The 20,695-nt window shown below is 41.0% G+C and overlaps 1 protein-coding gene across 1 annotated transcript; it reads left to right on the forward strand.

Annotated features, from left to right (window-relative positions):
• Positions 1–6,421: 6,421 nt before the first annotated feature.
• On the forward strand, positions 6,422–15,142 carry lhx4 (LIM homeobox 4; the record flags this gene model as incomplete). The annotated part of the gene is made up of 6 exons (XM_079266808.1): positions 6,422–6,544; positions 10,145–10,316; positions 12,050–12,252; positions 12,852–13,006; positions 13,746–13,917; positions 14,754–15,142. The coding sequence occupies exons 1-6, from the start codon at positions 6,466–6,468 to the stop codon at positions 15,140–15,142; spliced, it is 1,170 nt and encodes a 389-aa protein (XP_079122934.1). The 5' UTR covers positions 6,422–6,465.
• Positions 15,143–20,695: the final 5,553 nt, after the last annotated feature.

Genomic DNA, 20,695 nt, shown 5'->3' on the forward strand with positions numbered 1-20,695 from the left:
GACAGACGCTTCAAATTTAAATCAAGACACGTTCAGAGCTGTTTGTGCTCATTATCTGTCCGACTTCCGTTTTATCAAGTTGATAGGCAGGAATTCAATGTGAGGGTCAGACATCAAATGAGACCTGGAACAACAGAAAAGTAGTTTTTATCGAGGTAACTGTGAAAATGTGACGTTAGATAGATATGTTGTATCTATCCTCTTCATTGATAGGGATTACAAATCAAAAAGATAAGATACCATAAATACGTTAGGCCAAAGGTCTTGAGGTAAAACGTAGTACATATTAGTTATTCATGACGAAACACAGAGACCGAGCAGAATGAAGTTTATGAAGCATCCCAGTAATTCACCTCGTAAAAATATACAGAGTCCTCAAAACTAAAATGAGTAAAAAAGATAAGAACAGTGAGACCAACAGCAACTTAAAGGTTATTAATAATGTTTGTCAAAAGTCAAAATCACAAATCAACAATTCCAAAACAGTTACAATAAAAACGACTTAGTTTCCAAGGCCAAGAACTACTAACTTTGAAGCTCAACTTTTAAGCCAAAGCAGACAGGAAGTCCTGAAAGAGCTTTTTCCTAAAGAAGAAAGCAATATGAACATCCACAGTTCCATGACCTGGACAAACTCCGTCTCAGATTCACAAGATGGACCATCTTACTTTGGTCAAAACTTTTTTGTTTATTCACCGTAACTAAATGTTGTGTGCTGACACATTGTTGTGTTATGAAAGCACAGACTGAAGGGTAAAAAGCTCACCTTGCTGCCCTGTTGTCTTCCATAAATTAGACAATGTAGGGTTTTATAGTCGCTGCTCTCCTGTAGCGCTCTGCCTCGATGTTTATTACCCCTCTGGTATTGATATTAAAATGCAGGAGGGGCCTGATGCATTTTTCTGTCATCTCTCTTTCTGACTTTAATAATACCATAAAGCTTCCTACTGTGGACAGAGAGAGAGAGAAGGAAGGCGAGGGGGAGCTGAATAAATTATGAAAAAGAGGTTAATATATGGTATTGGTATATATCACATCCAAACTAAGCCAGATCCCCTTTCAGTTTTAAACATTCAGCCTTTTAAAGGCAGGAGTCAAGTAGGGTCAGATCCATCTCGTTTTACTGCTGCGTTCCCTCCCCCCTTGTGGACGCTCATCTGCTGATCCCCCAAACATCCCGTCTCACCATCAGTGTGTCGGGATGCTGGTTGTACTAAGGAGACTGACACGTTACGACGCTGCCAGTCAGCCTGTGTTCAACCAAAAGAAACCAAGAAAGTGTTTATGTATTTGCGAGTTTCTGTCTGATCCAATCAATATATGATGTTGGTTTGTGCATGTGTAGTGTTTTTTTTTTTTTAATGACTGAAGGATCTTTGATTTTAGCAAATTGGAAGTCCATCTGTGCACAGCAGAGATTGCAGAAGTGTGGACAGGAGGGAGGATCAATAACCTCCTACTATCAACTGCATTTAGGCCTCGATAATACGCCGAACTGCACTATTTTAATTTGACACAAATCTGACCTTTACGTCATCTCTTCTCTTCTGTTTCTTGTCTTTTGTGTTCTGGTCTCACCCTTCGTCCTCCAGAGTTAGCATGTAGCTTACAGGAAGTGCAGGGGATGAAGTTGGAGGAGATCCAGCACTTGTCAGTCACATGGTTTTAATTCACTCAGCTGTCATGGAGGTGGGAAGATCCACTGTTCGCTTTCCACAAGAAATCTTGAGTTGTAAAGGGCTTGAGTACGTTTTTGTTTCAATGCTATTTGTTAGTAACAACAGGGGCTTCTTCGGGTCATATGGCAGCGTAGCGTGTAATTATTTAACAACAGTTAAGTTGTATGAATGAATTTCGTTTTGTTTAAATAACAGTGACAAAGATTACTTGGCAGGCCGGTTTTAATTGAGATGTATGTTGTGTCATGGTCAGTCCTCAGAGAATTGTAATGCAAAATGAATTAGATATGCTCTTTAAATTAAGGTTTCCTCTGGGAGACTGGCAGACCCTCAACTCAACAAGGCCCTGAAGGAAGAGCTGCTGACAAAAGCGTACTTGTGCATGTTTGCTTATTTAAAGTCCGATTAAATTACCTGTTTTTTGAGAGACATCTTTTTGTGTTGTACTTCATGTTGCACATTCATCAATCCCATGATTGCTTAAAAATGGTTCCAGGTCAATGGGCACTATGACATTTCTCTCTCACAGAGGGACAAGTCATTGTCGATACATTACATGCAAGCTTTTTGTAATTGTGATCCATTCATTTGCTTTCCAGACTTATCTGTTGGTGGCATGCGGAACACTTTGGGCAGGTGCCAGTGAATCGCAGGAAACTGGATGATATATCTGAATTATACCTTCGCTGTCCAGAGAGATTCCAGAGTTAGTCAGTGCACGGTTTGATTTACTATTACTGCAACAACTACTACTAATAGCCTAATAATAATAATGATACAATTGGCAATTTAATGCAACCTTTACAAGCCTCACCGTTGTGTCATAAAACTGATAAAACACCTCACTCAGGTCACTTTAAAAAAAACTCAATCAAGCTCTTCATCAGGCATGCTTGTCTGGACCGTTGTACAAGTTGTTTGAGTCAAATGAGCCCATTACCGCCTCGTCTTAGCATGACAGGGTCAGGTTCAATCAGGGAATTGGAAAATATCATTTCTGAAGGGAATAGATTTCGTTTGTTCAACCAATCTCTTCTACTAATTACCCAAATGGACAGGAGCTGTCAGGAGACAATAACTATTCCCTAATAGAATTTGCCCCCCAAGTGCAATTTAATTTTCTCCTCCGTGCTCCCTCCTAAGGTTTCCCCCCTCGCTTTCTGCCTCTCTCTCTCTGTTCCTCTCCTGCTTTCGGACCAAATGGTGAGCGACACTGTGCCATCGCTACCTAATGTCGTTTTGTCAGTGGATGCCGGAGAGATTGCTGACTGACTGCTGCTGTTTCGCTGCGAGCTTCGGCTCATCCTGCTGAGAACGACAATCCGGGAGCATGGAGGAGGAGAAGAGGAGGAAGAGGAGGAGGACGAAGAGGAGGAGGAGACAGTCTGCCCCAATATCACCGGCGAGCTGCGGTGATTAGGTAGGTCTGCGCGGTGGTGTTACTTACTCATCAGCACAGAGGGAATTTAAGGTTCTCTAAAAATAGGCATCTTCTCTGAAGATACAATGTTTTTATTGATCACCATCGTTACAGGGAAGCGCTACTGCGACGTAGTGTTGTCTCCATTGCTCATTTGATATTTTATTTTGTTTGTGTGGGTGTGATTGTACAATGGTAAATGACGTTACCAGATGAATGCACGAATCCTGTATTTGCACACATAAACAACATAATAAATGAAATCCATTAAGTGATGTTTTGGCTCGTGATAAACCAGGCCTGCCTGCTGCAGAGTTACAGTATATGGGACAGTACAGGGTGACACACACCTGCGTTATAGATGCCTGCTCTTCCTGAACGTGCTTCTGTATTTCTGACTCCCTGCTCAGTAAGATGGATCTGTGAGTCTCAAATGTCAATGAACTCGTCCCCTGAAATATTAGATCTAATTAGAGGTGGCTGGGTCAACGGCGGTAGCAAAGGAGTCGCCCTCTGCGTGAATTATTGCCCGAGAGGTGCTTCCTCTGCCGCTTTTTATCCGTCTTACAGGAGCACCTACATATGGACGAAGATCCGTCATTTCACATATCTCAGAAAGTGCATCATTTGAATGATCTGATGATTATTCTTGCTTTCCTTTCTTGTGTTTGAGTGCATTCTTTAAGAATAGAAATGCATTGGTATTAAGCTTGTAATGCATGCGTGAGAGCCTAGCAGGAAACAATTGGACGTAATTATTTTAATATTATAAATATATATTTTGCAGTCTAATTCTTAATATATAACTCACCTTTTAAATATATGCTGTCATCTTGTGCAGTAAAAATATTCCCTGAAACCACTCAGATGTGCATTGTTTTGCAATTCATTTTGTCATTCCCACGTGTTTTTTTTTTGCCATCTCATTTAACGATGAAAAAACGCCATTTAGTGTCCTACTAAACCAGATGTGCGCGCTCACATCTTTTCTCTTTCTGCATTTTGCATCCGTCAATTATTCTAATTGTGTTGCCCTTTGCTGACAGGTTAAGAGCATTTTTATCTGCATTGTTTTCCAGGGCAGCTAAAGGGGTCTCGATACCAACAATCAGAGTAATTGAATAGTTCAATAAATTGAATGATCTTGAGGGGAAAAGTGTATAATGAAAATAAAGTAATACCAGATGATTCCTTTGCCACACATGCACGCCATGGATGGATGGATGGATGGATGGAAGGATGGATGGAAGGAAGGAAGGAAGGAGGGGACACCTGGTATGGAGACTGTAGCTTTGCATAGGTTGGATAAAAGTCCTGTAATATCCCAGCCTCTTTTTTTAATCAGCTTGATGTGCATTTTCATTTTATTAAATTACATTTAGAACATTAACCACACAAGCAAACGGATTATGGGATTGTGACTCCCTCCAGTATATAAATGACGTGCGACAATAGAATAAACAGTCCGTATTGGAAATATACGAGAAAACGGGAGGATACATCAGCGTAATGTAGCAGAGAAGATGTCACTTGTTTGAATTAGACACACGCCAAATCGAATTTATTTTCAAAATGCAGAAGAGTTTCCAACACGATACTCACTTTATCATGTTGGAAAAAAAATGCATTTATATATATATATATATATATATATATATATATATATATATATATATATATATATATATATATATATATATATATATATATATATATATATATATATATATTTCAATATGCCTATCATTTGGTGGAAATATTTTTTTCCACGACAAAAAACATTTTCTCAATATTATTTTGGAGGTTGACTTATTCTAGAGCCTCTGTTTATCAACACATATAATTGTGTTGAATTGATACAATGATAATATAACTCAGATAATTACAACATTTAAAGCGATAGGAAACCACTGATATTAAATCACATTAAGATGAAACTGAATACAATCAAATAACATAAAACCTATCATTTCTTGTTCAAAATGAACTCAGCGGTGTTGTTGTATAAAGCCTGTATCCAGATGTGTCTGTGCAGATGTGGTGTGAGCTGCACACACTCACCGCGGACCTGCAGACGGTCAACTCTCTGTTGATGGAAACAACCTGCGTTGGTTTGGAGGCGGACCGGCGGGAAAGCGCCACTGTGCTTTTCTTTCCACGCTTGAAGTAAATTGGAAGCGAAGATTGAGTTCATCTAGCTTGAACTAGCGGGCCTCCGGGGGGAATATCTTATCCGGGAGAGCAGTCTCAGACGATGGGGTTTGAAATGAACAGTGTCAGGAGGACTGCGCCCAGACTCCTAATCCCACCTGTCACTGAGAGGGATCCAGCTGCACGGGCACACTGCCGGGGAAGAGTGCAGCTCGTGCGGGTGAAGGTGCTGTGAATTGGACTCAGACGTGTGAAAACGTCCCTTCTGTGGTGTGGTTTCACTTTTGCTTTTATAGCTGTAAATAGTGACAACCCGGTGTGCCATCTTTTCACCCTGAAAGGATATTTAAACTGGTATAAGAGCTGTTTTTTTTAAGGGAAAACGAATGAATCTTTTCGCGGAAATATTAATAATTTGATTTAATGTTGACAGCTTACCTGCATGCACGTTTTATATGAATAGTCCCATCTAAACCTAAATACGTATTCAAGCTCAATAAAAGAATAAAATAATAATTCAATTGTCTTCATCACCATCGCATATTTTGTTTAAGCCTGCAGACTCTCTGGATGAGCAGCAGAGGAATCTGCAAGGACAACTTTGCCCCTTTCTTTATAAAGTGTGTTATTGTTAGTTCCTGAACTAAAAGTGGACTATTCCTCACATTCCTGGCTGCATTATAACTTCCTCCTCCTTCCCAGAAGGAGGCTAGCTGGCCCGGGGCCCCTCCAGGAGCCACTGCAGTGAGCTATTTATGGTCTCCACAAGGAACAAGGTCCCGCCTCCCTTGAGACATTTTCATATATACCATGTTAGACGCCTCTCCTCCTCTCCTTTCTCCTCCTCGCTTGCACACCTATGGAGGATGCTTTCCGCCGTGGGGGCCTCCTCTTCCTGCGCTCCCATTGGCCCCCGGTTGAGCCTCTGCCGCGGTGACGTCAGAGCCCGCCGCCCCTGCAGCGCTGAACGGACCGAGCAGCCTTTCTGATTCACTCCAAAAACAGCTCGGCACGGAACGGCACGGACATCATCCCGGGAATTAGGGATAGAGGCTTGTCGGGACAGCGAGGAGAGCTCACCCTTCGGAGAGGAGAGAGGCCTCGACATCAGCACCATCATACTTTTTTTTTTTTTCTCCAGAAGACAGGACGGGGGAGTGCGCCCACCGTGTTGCGGGTGTATGTGCATGCGTTTGCCTCCCGGTTTGGATCACGATGATGCAAAGTGCGGCGGTGCTACCGACAGAGAGTCCCGTGAAGAGTTTACCGGAGATTCACGGAGTGCCACTGCAACGTAAGACATTTTTTTAATACCCTCCTCGATTATCAATCATGGAAACCGGTTGGTGAGTGCAACCTTTTGCTGTAGGGAGAGGGGTTCAGCAACAGTAACTCGGCAGATGATGAGGAGAGCAGGCTGAACCTCTCTGTCTTAGATTGTCACGTACAGGCCAATGATGTGTCATGCTGCTTATATTTCAACGAGCATATGAGTCTTACATAATACAGCGTATTTGGCCTCAATGCCAAGCAACCGCCATCCCGCATGTCCAATGAATCTCTACGGCCTAGACACTGTAGTCTGCAATAGGATGCAACACTTAGTGTAGACGATGTCACTTTGGTGTTTTTATCATCCCATCCTTAGGATGAAAAAAAGAAAGATAATTTCTGTTATTTAAAGCAACAGTATTTAATTTCCCAGCTTGGCCTCAAACTTTGCCTCTCCCCCGTCAGGTTGTTGGGCTCACACTGAGCCCTCCCAGGCAGCTGCTAATTTGTAAACGAGACTGCATGGTCAAGAGATCAGACGCAGTTGTCATCACCCATCAGACGAATACACACTGACTTTGATTGACACTCATTACTCTGTCAAATAAAACGCCGGATACGCTTTCTTTAGTCTTTGACAATTAAGGATGATTTGTACAAGTTCGTTTGAGTCATTATTTATTCGGGATGGGATCAAATGTTTATCACAGTTATTTTTCAGCATCTTATTGCGTTTTCAACCTTCCAGCATCAAAGGCGAGACTTACTTTACATCTGTTCGTCCCGGCGTGTTAATCTGTCTCAGGCCCTTTATAATCTGATCGTGCAATCAAGATAGAACTGCAACGGGATACATGTCTGCTCTGACCTAATTATTTATAGGCGAGTTGGTTAATTAAATGTACAGATGGACTTATGCTATAATAGGCTACCTCCTTAAACCAAAAACCAAAATGGGATACGGTGTGATAATTACTGGACTGCTCCTTGGTTTCAAAACACTGATGATAAAACGTTTGGTCAAAATGGTATGAAGCTGTAAATATTTAGGGTACATTCTAACACACACTTGCCTTCCAAATAACCAAAAATACAAAATAACATTATTTTATTTGTATCATCTTTGGTGTAAAAAAACACAAATGCAAAAATGCAGATGAAATAGATATGGTGTCATTTTAGAGACCCAGCCTGTTCAGCATTTTTCAGTATTTAAACCTGACCACAGTAAAAAAAAGAGACTATATGTGGTCGGCTTATGCTCTTTAATTTTTATAAATCGAGGCAGATTAAAAGATTGGATAAAGATCCTGCTACTCAGCCCCTGCAGTACCAGCATGCATTCTAGATTTAAACCTGGATTATTCCAGGAATAAAAGCAACAGCGAATGTATCCAAACATTTGTTTCATATCGTGGACAGAATGCTCTGCTGACTCAGGGCAATTACACCCAAACCGTAACCTGCAGGCTATTAGTCTGTGATATAAAGTGTTTATTTCACGTTTAATTACCACAAATCATCTGACAATTGAAAGTACGAGAGGCTGCCAGACTGCACTTATATAGAAAAAAAACCTGTTAAAGTAGTTTGGCGATTGGACATCTCTGAAAAGGTGGTGAGACTGAATTGCAGAATGAATTGAAAGAGTGAAGAGTTGTAGCAACAGATAGGAAGACCTCTTGAATGAGGTGTACTCCCTCTCTCTCTCTCTCTCTCTCTCCCTCTCTCATACACACACACACATACACACACAGACACGCACACACTGAAGCGGGAAGGTGGACCTTCTGTCGTTGCCAAGATCGTGCTGCTTTCCTTTCAGCACCACTTCTCTCGGTCCCGCTCAGCTTCATCCACTCACCACCTATCTCTCTGGACATTTAAAATGCCTCGAATTTCTCCTCATTTAAAAAAAAAGAAAAGGCAACAGACACATTCAGGTGTAATTCTTCCTAAATCATTTCTCCTGTCATCCCTGTATACGAATTCACTATCGAGTTAAAAACATAGCCAGTCAGCCTGTAATGCTGCCTGTGAGTGCGCAGGCATATTGCTCTGTTATTTATTGAGTGCATCGCTTTTATTTTGTGGTTTTCACCGAAAAGTTATAGATATCTTCTTCTTCATAAAAAAGTGAGCATATCAAAAATATTAATCTGTTATTTGAACGCATTCCATTTTAGTCACAAATGTCTCAATTTAAAGCTGCAAAAAATAGCAGAATTGATTGGTTTATTTTGTTCCCTCCATGTTGCACAACCCGATAGCTTGGTCTTGTTTTTTGCAGACTGTGTTGTGCTGAACTGATATTTAAGCACGCGGCATCTCCGCCCTAGACGGTTATTGTTGAGGATGTTTTGTCTCGAGAGTGAACAGCCTCGCTGCTGCAGCTCGTGTGTGTTTATCCTGTTTGTTTTTTTTTAGACGCTCCATTTGTCCTCGATATTGATTTTTCATTATCGGATATCATGTGGATGTTTGACCAAGTGAAGCTGCGAATGAAAAAAAAACAGTAAATAATTACACTGCTATTTATTTACAGAATGATTTATTAAGAATATTAACGGTTTAGATGATAGGACGAGGCCCTTTTCACAATGTAAATCTCGCTGTAAAGTAGAATGAGAAGGATACGTTTAATTATGACTAAATACACAAATTCACCGTCACAAAATAAACCAGTTTGTGTGCAAATGTATCTGTATCATGGCATTTAGCTGTTTCTAAAAAAGGTACAGCTTTGGGAGGAAATGTGCTTTTTGTTATTGAATAAACATTTGACTTATTTATTTGTGAATGTAATTCACTTTTAGAAATGTGCAGTTTACTATCATCGATATCGCTGCAGAATTAGGTGATATTAAGGAATTGGAGGGTCAAATACGACATGATCCCGTTTGTGTGTGTGTGCACATGTATTCTGCTGCTGCTTGTGTTTTTTTTACAGCCACAAAAATGATAGTGAACCTCGTCTGGAGCCTGATTTGCCACCATAGATCATAGAAAACCACCTATAGAGACGCGATCAGGCTTCAGGGGAACAACAATATTACAAATCAATATGATCGTCAAAAAGTATACGTCTATCTCTGCTCGGAGTTCAGCACCTTGGACAGTGACGGGAACATTTCACAAACCGCTTCAATTTGTTTGCCTTAAAAAATGATAAAAAATGAAATTCATAACGTAATTCAAAATGATTAAAAATAAGAAACAAAACTGGGTCCAAAATGAAAAAATGAAAAACGTAAATAAATAATAGGACTAAAATGATATATATATTGGTCAGACAATTAAAAATTCTGGACTTACAGACGCTTTTGAATATACATATTTCATCTTTGAATACCATAATGAATATATAATATAATAACAATAATATATAATAATAATATATATAATTCAAATGTCACATGATCGGTAAAAGATATATTGTTCGATTGAAGACTGAACTGCAGGCTGGGACATGATGAAGGTGAAAGGCCACCTGTTTTTAGCGCAAGGTTCATATTTAAATTCATGTCAGCATGTATGAAAACCTTTATTTCTATGGATATCAGGGATTACTCACATCACCTCTTTGCTCATTGTGAATGTGACCGCCTGTTTCCCCCCGCAGAGATCCCTCAGTGTGCCGGCTGTAGTCAACACATCCTGGACAAGTTCATCCTGAAGGTGCTGGACCGACACTGGCACTCCAAGTGCCTCAAGTGCGCCGACTGTCAGACTCCGCTGGCGGACAAATGTTTCTCCCGAGCAGGGAGCGTCTACTGCAAGGAGGATTTCTTCAAGTCAGTTTCTTATTTATTTTGCCTCATTGATGAAGTTTTATATATATATATATATATATATATATATATATATATATATATATATGTGTGTTCATTGTTAATTTAAGCTTTCTGTTTTTTTAAACGGAGTTAGTTTTTTGGCCTAAACTATAAGAGCAAACCAACAAACACGGACTAGTCAAATGGAAATAGATATAGCTTATAGTGTTTTACCCGAGAAAGTACAATTTTGGTCACTTTTCACCACGAATTGGGATGAAAAGTGACTGGCGGAAATTAATCTTTGAATAGTTCGTCTATATTTAATATTTACGAAACCAACCTTATGTTCTATCTGGTAAAAAAAAAATTCTTGCAACATTAGCTTAAATTGCGAGGCTAACGTTAACGTTTCCTTACTTGTTTCAAAGTTGCTATTAGCACATTAGCATAAATCCAGTGTTTTTTATATCTTGTATTTTTTACCTTTTATTATTTATGAACCAAAATATCATAAGGGAGAGCTAGTTTATAATATTTTAGGTGAATAGTTATTGTGCTCTGCGTTGAATTAATCATATTTTTGTCTTGTATTGTTAATATAATTATGTGTTAAACTCCTATCACTTTGCTGCTCTGGTAAAATGATGCCATTATTCAACTCAAGGCACCATGCTGGACAATATTTGTTGATTTATTTCAGAATTCCAATATGTGCTGATGGTATTCATAATATTGATAGTTAGCCTTCATAATTTGCTGTTTTGTCTTGCTGACATGATGAGAGGAAGCAACATTTCAAAACAAGAGCTCAAAAACTCCTTTTCTGTTTCTATATATATTTTTTGCCATTATCCCTTTTCCTTTCCCTTTCTGTCTTTCAAACGATTTGATTTCTGAGGCATTACAGAAGAAAATTGAGTTTGACTTTTATCCAAAACAGGATCAGCAGATCGGGGCTTTTTACTAAATCATGTTTGAAAGGTTTTCTAATGCTCAAAGCTTGAATGAGACCCAAAGAGCTCTGGAGTCTTCACTGAGCGCTAACAGTGTTAGCCGACCCCGGGGGACAGCAGGGGGACGTATGTTCTGTACTGTGAGGGACACGTGTGTGCCTGCAGGACACACACATAAACACAGGAATACACACACACGCACACGCACACACACACGTAGACAGACAGATTCAGTGGTGTATGGTTCCCAGTAGTGATTTGGATGCTTCACCTTGCTCTTTTTATTCCTGGGGCTTGGTTGTGTGATATAAAGCCTCTCCTGAGTCAGTGTTTTATTGGTTCTCCTCAGGGTGTGTTTACTGTGAGCAGCCCTCCTCCTCCTCCTCCTCTTTTTCCTCTTCCTCCTCCTCCTCCTTAGCTCTCTGTACTTGATCTGCAAACACATAAACATGCAAACATGCACACGCATACACACACACACACACACACACACCACACAGTGCATTGATCCTCTCCATCCATCAACCTGCAGACAGGTCTATCGTTAACAGAAATGCATTCCAGTGCTGGTTTTTTTTCCCCTTTACAACAACTGGAGCTTCTGAAAACACAGACATGGTGCCATCATTCTTTGCTGCAGTTGAAGAAATATCTGTCTGGCATGTGAAATTTTAATCTCTAGTTGGTCTCGCTATCTCCACCAGCCTGTAAAATGGGCATAAATAGGAGAAGGATGTCAGTCTAAGGTTTTGCATGAAATGTTCTAATGTCAGCGCTCTTATTCATGTTTTCCTGCAGGCGTTTTGGAACAAAATGTGCATCATGCCAACAGGGGATCCCTCCGACGCAGGTTGTACGAAAGGCGCAGGACTTTGTGTATCACCTGCACTGCTTCGCCTGCATCATGTGCAGCCGGCAGCTGGCCACCGGGGACGAGTTTTACCTCATGGAGGATGGGAGGCTGGTGTGCAAGGTGGATTATGAGACGGCGAAACAAAACGGTAGGTCTGCGTGCATACAAAATATTAAACAACAGCACAAGCTGATACACACAAAAAATTCAATTTAAAAGAAAAATACATGTTGAAACTTTACTTAAAAATACTTTTTTTTTCAAAAATAATGTGTCATTTATATCCATACAGTCAGACACATCTTATGTGATTCAGTCTGGCTTGACTTCACCACATCAGAAACACAGTAGAGGATGTGACAGATCAAGCTGTGCACTGTGTAATGCAGTGAAATGACTACTGGCTGTGGATCTATGTCGTTTGTCGTCTGGGTGTGTGTGCTGTCTCCCCCCCTTTCCTCTCTTCTGAGATTTTCATACATCTCTGATTGATTATGTAAAGTGAAGCAATGCTCTTAAATGGTGCGACTCCAATAACTCCATTCCTCTGGCACTCCGGCTGTGTAGATTTATGTCCTGTGCTGTGGGAGTGGGACAGATGCACAAGGACAATAATGCACTTCCATACATGACCATTCGCTTTATTTAACACGCATACATTCCACGCAAAGGCCGAGGGGCACTGACTGTTAAGGCGACGTGACAAACGTAAGACAAAGTCACTCAGACTTGTAATGATGTTTTCAGATGATTCAGAGGCGGGGACCAAGCGACCGAGGACCACCATCACGGCCAAGCAGCTAGAGACCCTCAAAAGTGCCTACAAAAACTCGCCGAAGCCAGCACGCCACGTCAGAGAGCAGCTGTCCTCGGAGACGGGGCTGGACATGAGAGTAGTGCAGGTAGAAGGTTTCATTCTTTCTCATTCAGACGACTGCAGGTGTCCATGTTCCTGCACACTACTCTTTGTTATCTCCAACCATGTACAACATGCAGTAGCAAAAATACATCATTTCTGGGTATCATAAACTTAGCTGCGATTCTTTTTTGAAAAAATAATAAGCTTTGTCACAAATGTTTTAGCCCCATATGACCTGCTCACAAGCTGAGGTCCCCAGTTACCCAACGTTTGTTTAAAATATAGATTATGTAAAACAAGCACACAGGCCTTTATTATCTGTCTTTGCTGCTGAAAAGATTGCATTTTTTTTAACGATGTTACAAAGACGTAATTCAAACGATCTCTGAAGGATATATATATAAAAGTTGACATATTTATTCATTTATGTTAATGTAAGGACTTTAATTATTTTGAGCCTCTTGTTATGACTTTATGCCCGGCATTAACATTTCTCTTCATGATTGTCTTACTTTTTCCTGCTGATTTAATATTAAATTGTGTTTTTTAGTTTATAATGTGCATCTTAGAGTTAAGTGTAAGTTGGTTATGCATTCAAATGTGTTCACAACTATTGTGTGTCAATCAGAATGGATTTTTAAGAATGTAACATCTGAAACATCATGAAAACATTGAGTATGTCTGATTAAACTGAAAAAAATATGATGTACGATGATTGAATTGATGAACAACAATATTAGGTGTTATTTTGACTTAATGATAATTATTATTATTTCCATCAGGTGTGGTTCCAGAACCGGCGAGCAAAGGAAAAGCGGCTGAAGAAAGATGCAGGTCGACATCGCTGGACCCAGTTTTATAAAAGTGTCAAACGTAGCCGAGGAGGAACTAAAGTGGAGAAGGAAAGCTCGGCCGACGACGCAGGACTCAGTGACAGCGAACTGAGCTTCAGAGGTATTTAATGTGTGGGGAACTTCAACCGAGTCAACGAACCGAGTCCATATCTATTATTGCTTCGGAGAGAGATTCCCGAAAGGAAATTGTCAGTCATGCTGTCGCTCTAATGGGATTAAGGGAGCCTAAAAGCTGCTAAATGATATGGTGCAGCAGCAATTGAATGTGTCTTTGTGGCAGTTTATTTGTTTCCTTGCATTGTTCAATGCACGGTGTCAGTAAAATCCAAAACAGAAATCTCATTTCACATTCCCATCACACCTCCCGTTGGCCGCTAACGTATTCTCCTGCCTCCGTTTGTCGCCAAGATGGAGCTTATTGGAAAAGGGAGACGGTCCTTATTGGGATGCAAACGATATTTTAGACATCTCTGTGTTATTTAATGTTCACAAAAGCCGTTTTGGGTAGCCATAAAACTCTTCAAGCCGCTTTTTAAAAGAAGGCCATTTTTATGAGAAATGAAAACATGGTGACAGAAACTCTATAAAGCATTTGAGGCTTTTAGTCAATTAGAGAGAAAGCGCTCTGGGGCATTGTTGTTATGGAAGCCACTCAGTGGAGGGATTGAGATGGAAACAAATATTCTTTGCACGCATACAGACCTCCGTTGTGAGAGAAGAAAGTAAAGCACATATCACCAACAAAACTCAAATGCTTATCTGATACTTACCCGTCCACACACTGTGCCTGTGAAATCCACATCAATCTTACTCATAAAAGCACTTAACGGTATTGAAATATAACAACGATATAATGCTCTCGCAGTTGATAGGACTGTTTATGTGTGTCAAAAGTTTTTACACCCCTCATGCTAAGTGCTGGTGTCTCCTTCACAGACGACCAGGTCCTGTCGGATCTCGGCCACACCAACGGGCTTTACGGGAGCGTCGGGGACATGACCAACAGCGGGGTGCTGAACGGCGGCTTCTCTGTCGACGCAGCGGGGCAACCCTACCACGACATCCGGGCAGGAAGCCCCTATGGTCTCCCTCAGTCGCCCTCCTCCATCACGTCTCTGCCCGGCCACACCCCTCTCCTCAACAACCTGGGCTTCAGCATGGACAGTCTGGTGGTGCAGGGCGGGCCGGGTGGCGTGGGACAGGCTCTGAGGGCCATGGCAGGGGGCCCGACCTCAGACCTGTCCACGGGAAGCAGTACAGGATACCCCGACTTCCCCACCAGCCCCGCCTCATGGCTGGACGAGATGGACCATTCCCAGTTTTGAGTCTCGAACGCGGCAGAAGATCTCTGTGGGGATACGGCAAAACAGACTTATGAGGCTTTACATTTCTTTCTATCACCCTCCAAGACTGGTATGTTTTGTGATTTTGGGTGAAGAGGAGGAGAAAGAGAAGAAGTGTGACTTTCAGTCCCTCAGCAGTTGTAACGGTGCGGCAACGGTGGAGCCCGACCAGACGCAGTGAAGAACACCTCCAAACCGCTTGAATGTTCAATCTCAACACTGTATCATAGAACTTTTGGTATCACCTGACTTTATTTAGTTCTTTCACTCTGAGAATGAGACTGGATTTTGTTGGATTAATGCTCACAGAGGAGCTAATACTGTCTCCGAAAATAAACCATCCCTGTCTATCAGCTACAATAATAGGGCTTCAATCTAGATCAAAGTCCCTATGAGACCCAAGAGGCACCCGCATGCTTCTGATCCATAATAAGTAGGACTGCTGTCTGGCCATATCAAAGCCTTTTACATTGGCAATGCACTTTACTCTCCTCTTCTTTTTCTACACATATGGACAGGAATGCAGAGAGAGGACGAGAGAAAAAGAGGAGAGACATATGCACAAGGCAAAAACACAGTGTTTCATTGGGAGAGAAATTTACAAGAACAGTGGCACAAGTGTGAATTTTGAACCATGCTGATGTTTTTTAATGTGTTGCTGAAGCTTTCAAGTTATTAGCAACGTAGAAGGCCGTTGGTCTGTCTGTCCGTTCGTCCGTCTGTCCGTAGAAACTGATGTGTCCTCTGGTTGAATGAGGGCAAACACTGTTTGCTACACAGCAGGTCTCTCTTCTATATTTAGTTGCTTGACTTGTTCTTGTCTGTGTAAAAGCTGCCCGAGAGGGGAAGTCTGTCAGTATTAAATGATCTGTTTCCAGACTCACCAGGCATCAAAGCTCACGTGTTGGAGGACAGTCAAGAAGTTTAGGGTTTGGAGACCATTTTAGTAATATATCACACATCTAAATTATGAATTTATTTTCTTTTAAATGCACAGATGTAAGACAAGCAGATGTCCATTTATAAGACAGATTTGCAGATATTATTATCAATTGAAATACCTTGAATTGACATTAAAAACACCAACAAGTATTAGCCGGAAGACGGATAAAAAGTCCCTTTGTGTTGGCTCTTCTGTTTCCTCAGTCTGATCCGGGCTTCTCTTGGTAATCTACTCAGTCAGAGCTCTAGCTTTGCCTGCTATCAACCTACTTACTGACCCCAGATGTGTTGTCAATCTGTTCTCCCTCTGCGTGGCCCCCATGTCACAGGGATTACCACAGAGCCCCCCACTATCAGGGCTGATACCGTACTGTCGCTTCAGCGCTGGACTGATATGTTTCTGTCAGTTCTGGCCACTTCAGCCACATCTTAAAGCCTCCCACGACAACCGAGACAGAGGAGTGATGCGCTGGAGGTTTCTGACTCTCTTGAAATGCAACCTCTCTTCTACCAGTTTGATTTGACCTGTTGAGCATGTCAGAACCAGTAGCTATTTTGATCTTAAGGATTGCTTAAAAACACATCCTTACTCCTATTTCTGTTTCGTCAATTGAAGAAAAGAAATCGAATCTCATACGTGTGGTCACCTTTTCGAGAGAAATTGCCAAGTTCTTTTTTTTACCAGAGCATCCTATTTAACAGCCAGAAAGCAACTCAACAAACAGAAAGTGACACCACTAGGAATATCGGGTAACATTTTGGATTACAGCCCGCAAGTTGCAGCATAATTATCTAGTAAATACATGGTATCAATAAAATACTTACTGTATGGCTGTGCTGGGATTGAAATATAACTGAAGGGGAAAGTAGTGAACAAGGGGGGGGGTTGAGAAAATGGGGTTGTTGAAATTTCATTGACATTAGTATCATCTATTTTAAAAGTATGATATACTTAAATAAATAATAATGTTAAAGGGGTTTAAATATGACTTGTAGTGTACATTATTGTTGTTTGAAGGCCACAAACATTAGTTACAGTATAATACATATCTATGCCACCACCCTCAAGATAATTTAAAAACTCATTATTCCCAGTATTCTCGCCTTGATCATACCAGTAGATAACCAGTAAGTGTTTTATTGGTACTTCATGTGGACAAACAATTTTCAGTGTAATTTGCGGGCTACAGTATAAAGTGTTCAGTGAAAATCGTACACAAACACATTACCACTACAGTTTTGTTAAGTCTGTGTTGCCTCAGAAGTTTGCATCTTAATTGTTGTAAATTTTGTACAGTTTGAAACCGTGTTGATCGTCTTGTTTCATGAGCGCTATTTATTATTGCCATGTGTCTTTGAAAAAGATGTAAAAGAGAGCACTGAATTTATTCATTTATGCCTTCTGTGTAATGGTATGAACCGTGTACAGTCAAATCTATATGAGGAAAATAAAGCTGAATTGTCTTTGGGTTACCCTCGAGTGCATTTCTCTTTAATAGACTGGGCCTGCAGTGATGAATGTGGGAGTTAAGATTTTCAGCTGAACTTTGTTTTCGATATATCAAAAGAAAAATATCTGCTGTAGGTGTTTTTATTATTTTTGCCTTATCTAAACGCTCTTAGAGCGAGTTAACCCGCAAATTCATTTACCCATTGAGAGCATTTACCACACACTTAGGCCTCTATTCAATTGTGGAGATCCATTTAGTACCACCAACAGACAGTGGTCAGTCAGTTAACAGTGATTGATGCTGCTTTCCTCCCTCGCTCCCTGGGTGGGGGTGACAAGAAAGATACATGAAGCGAGAGAAGAAAGAGAGAAAAAATAAAACAAGTGGAGAAACAGATGCCTCGCTGGCTTCACTGATCCTCTCAGTACTAAAGAGACACAGCAGCAGATTGCAGCGCTGCACTGCCAAATCTATCCTTAATCCCTGTGCTGTTAACTAATTGTAGAGTGCTTTGTGAAATATTTGAAAATATGCTTTGTGGTCAGGCAAAGAGGGAATATGGCCCATATGCCGGCAGTTAGCTTGTATGTCAATATGTCAAGCTGCTAAAAAGGCTATAATGCAGGGCTGTAGCCAAGATTTTCAACCATTAAGATCATGAGTCACATTTTCCTTACCCAACCATAGAACACTCTTTTTTTTACGAGCAACCATTGTTGCTATGGATCTCCTCTATTTCCAGCTAATTCTAGCCCCACTAACGGCTGCTTCAAAGCCCCCCACTGTTGCTATTTGTTTTGTCATTCTGGTGGACGAATACTAAATACATGAAATGTTTTTTTTAAATTTGTTAAAAAAAAAGAAAGAGTCAAATTTACATAATATCTAGAGCCATGCTAGCAGCTCTGTGAGGCTTTACTTAGGCACAGCAGTGCTTTGAGTTAAACGCAAAACATTAGCATGCTAACAACGACAATGCTAGCATGCAGATGTTAGCAGGCATAGCTTATCGTACTCACCATCTCATTTTAGCATGTTAGCAAGCTAACCTGTGCTACTTAGCACTCAACACAAAGTACAGATGGGGTTAATAGGAACGGGAAGAGTTTTGCAGGTTTTTAAACAAAAGTATTGTACAAATTTTGACCTGATGATGGCGCTACGTGAAAAGTTGAGGAATCACCAAAGTTAGTAAAATTGACCACGAACCACAATGTTACTCTACGAGTCCAGTCCGCAGCCTTTGTTGTATATTATTCGTCGTCTCTCTCGCCTCACATCCTGCAATCTTTCTACTGCTGCCTCTCTGTTAAAGGCATAAAATACCCAAATAAATACAAAACAACCAAGAAAAAAAATTCCAGAAACAATACAGTGGACGTGACCTCTGTGTCCTCATTTGTAGCTATGGCCTTGACCGTGTGTGTGTGTGTGTGTGTGTCTGCTCGGCCTTTGCTAATGGTTCTTATTAGCTTTTAGGTTACAGTGGATTTATTCCCTATAACTATGGTGTTGGCTAACTATGTATAGAATTATAATGAAATTACACCACGGTGTACATCTGTATGACGCTCATTTGTATGCAGCAATGTGCAGCACTTGTCTGAGAGCTGGCCAACCTAACCCAAACGTAAGTGTTATCGATTCCTTTGTGTTTTAGCTATTCCTGTTACATTATAAAAACAAAAAGCAAACAGTCAGTTGGTTGGAGTTTGCATAAAACGCCACAAATTGAGCTGATTTTTATTTAAGCATTGATTGGCTGGGCTATGGGCATTAATGGATACGCTCCAATAGTACGAGCCTTACAAAGATAAAAAGCCACACAGACAGTTCGGATAATTTACACGGCACTTACAGCACTAGTATACAAATAAATCTGTGGGAACTCCACCACTGTTGCTTTTGCGAAGATGACAAACACAAGCACAAATGCCATTATCATCGATCGCAAGGCTTTTATTACAAACTTCCTGAAGGAAACTGTTTTGTTTTTTTTCTGACTGAGGCAAAAGGGAATAAATTAACATGCAAAATAGAGAGGATTTGTTTTCGCCCCGAAAGCCAATCCCGCAGCATCAAGACAGGGCATTTTTCTCCCCAAACGACTCCATCGGGCCTGCAGTGAACAATGATCCGCAGGATGACGGAGCGAGTCTTAAAGAGGGACTGGAGTCAAACAGAGGCCTCGCAATGACACCCTCAAGGTTGTGAGCTCGATGCTGTTTTAATGTGAAACTGGGCCGTTTTCCACTCAATAATGATCCTGCTGCACATATCGACTATATGAGAGGTAACCAAAGGAGGAGGGTTCATATCCCCGAGGAAACTATGATAAATACTGTAGTGACGATAATATATTTGTTGTATTGAAGGCTGCGGTCTCCAGCTGTAGTTCTCTTGTGGTTTATGTTTATTGTTTGTGACACAGATGCTGTGAGAGAGCGTAAAATTACTGTTGGCTTATCTGAAGTCTGAAAGCTAAGGTCCTTGTTGGTGTTGGTGGATGGCAGAAACGCTTGTTCATCACCATAAACTACACATAAAGCTTTAGAGCTGAGCCTTGGACACACACACACTCTCTCCTGGACAACAGTGAATGAGCCTCTGATATAAGTGTTTGAGTAGCAGAGGTATTTCTGCTGACTGTTGGTTTCCCAGCCACACTGCTCAGGGCGTGTGTGTGTGTGTGTGTGTGTGTGTGTGTGTGTGTGTGTGTGTGTGTGTGTGTGTGGGGTGGAGGGGTAAAAGGTTGCATTAAGAGCTGGCCAAAGCAACGACATGGCATTGCTTTTACAGGAGAGAAAGAAGTAGCGAGGTAAAAAAATAAAAAAGAGAGCGTGCAGGATGAGGGTGAGAGAAAGATGAAAAGGGGAGTGATGAGAGTGGTAAGGAGGAGAGATGGAGGACTCCCTCAGGAGGAATTGTTAAAGAGGTGCACACACACATCCACAAATACATCACAGGCTCCCGACAACAAAAACAAATTACTCTCCTTTGCTGTCTGAATTAATGCGTTTACATTACTTAATATCTTAGTTATGAGTATCGTTCTGGTTTTTATTATATTGGGGATCTGCTGTTTACATGAAACCTGGTTATTAATATCCCTGAACACATTATTCTGACGGTAACCAGGTTT

This window comes from Melanostigma gelatinosum, assembly GCF_949748355.1.
Source record: "Melanostigma gelatinosum genome assembly, chromosome: 4".
Taxonomy (NCBI): domain Eukaryota; kingdom Metazoa; phylum Chordata; class Actinopteri; order Perciformes; family Zoarcidae; genus Melanostigma; species Melanostigma gelatinosum.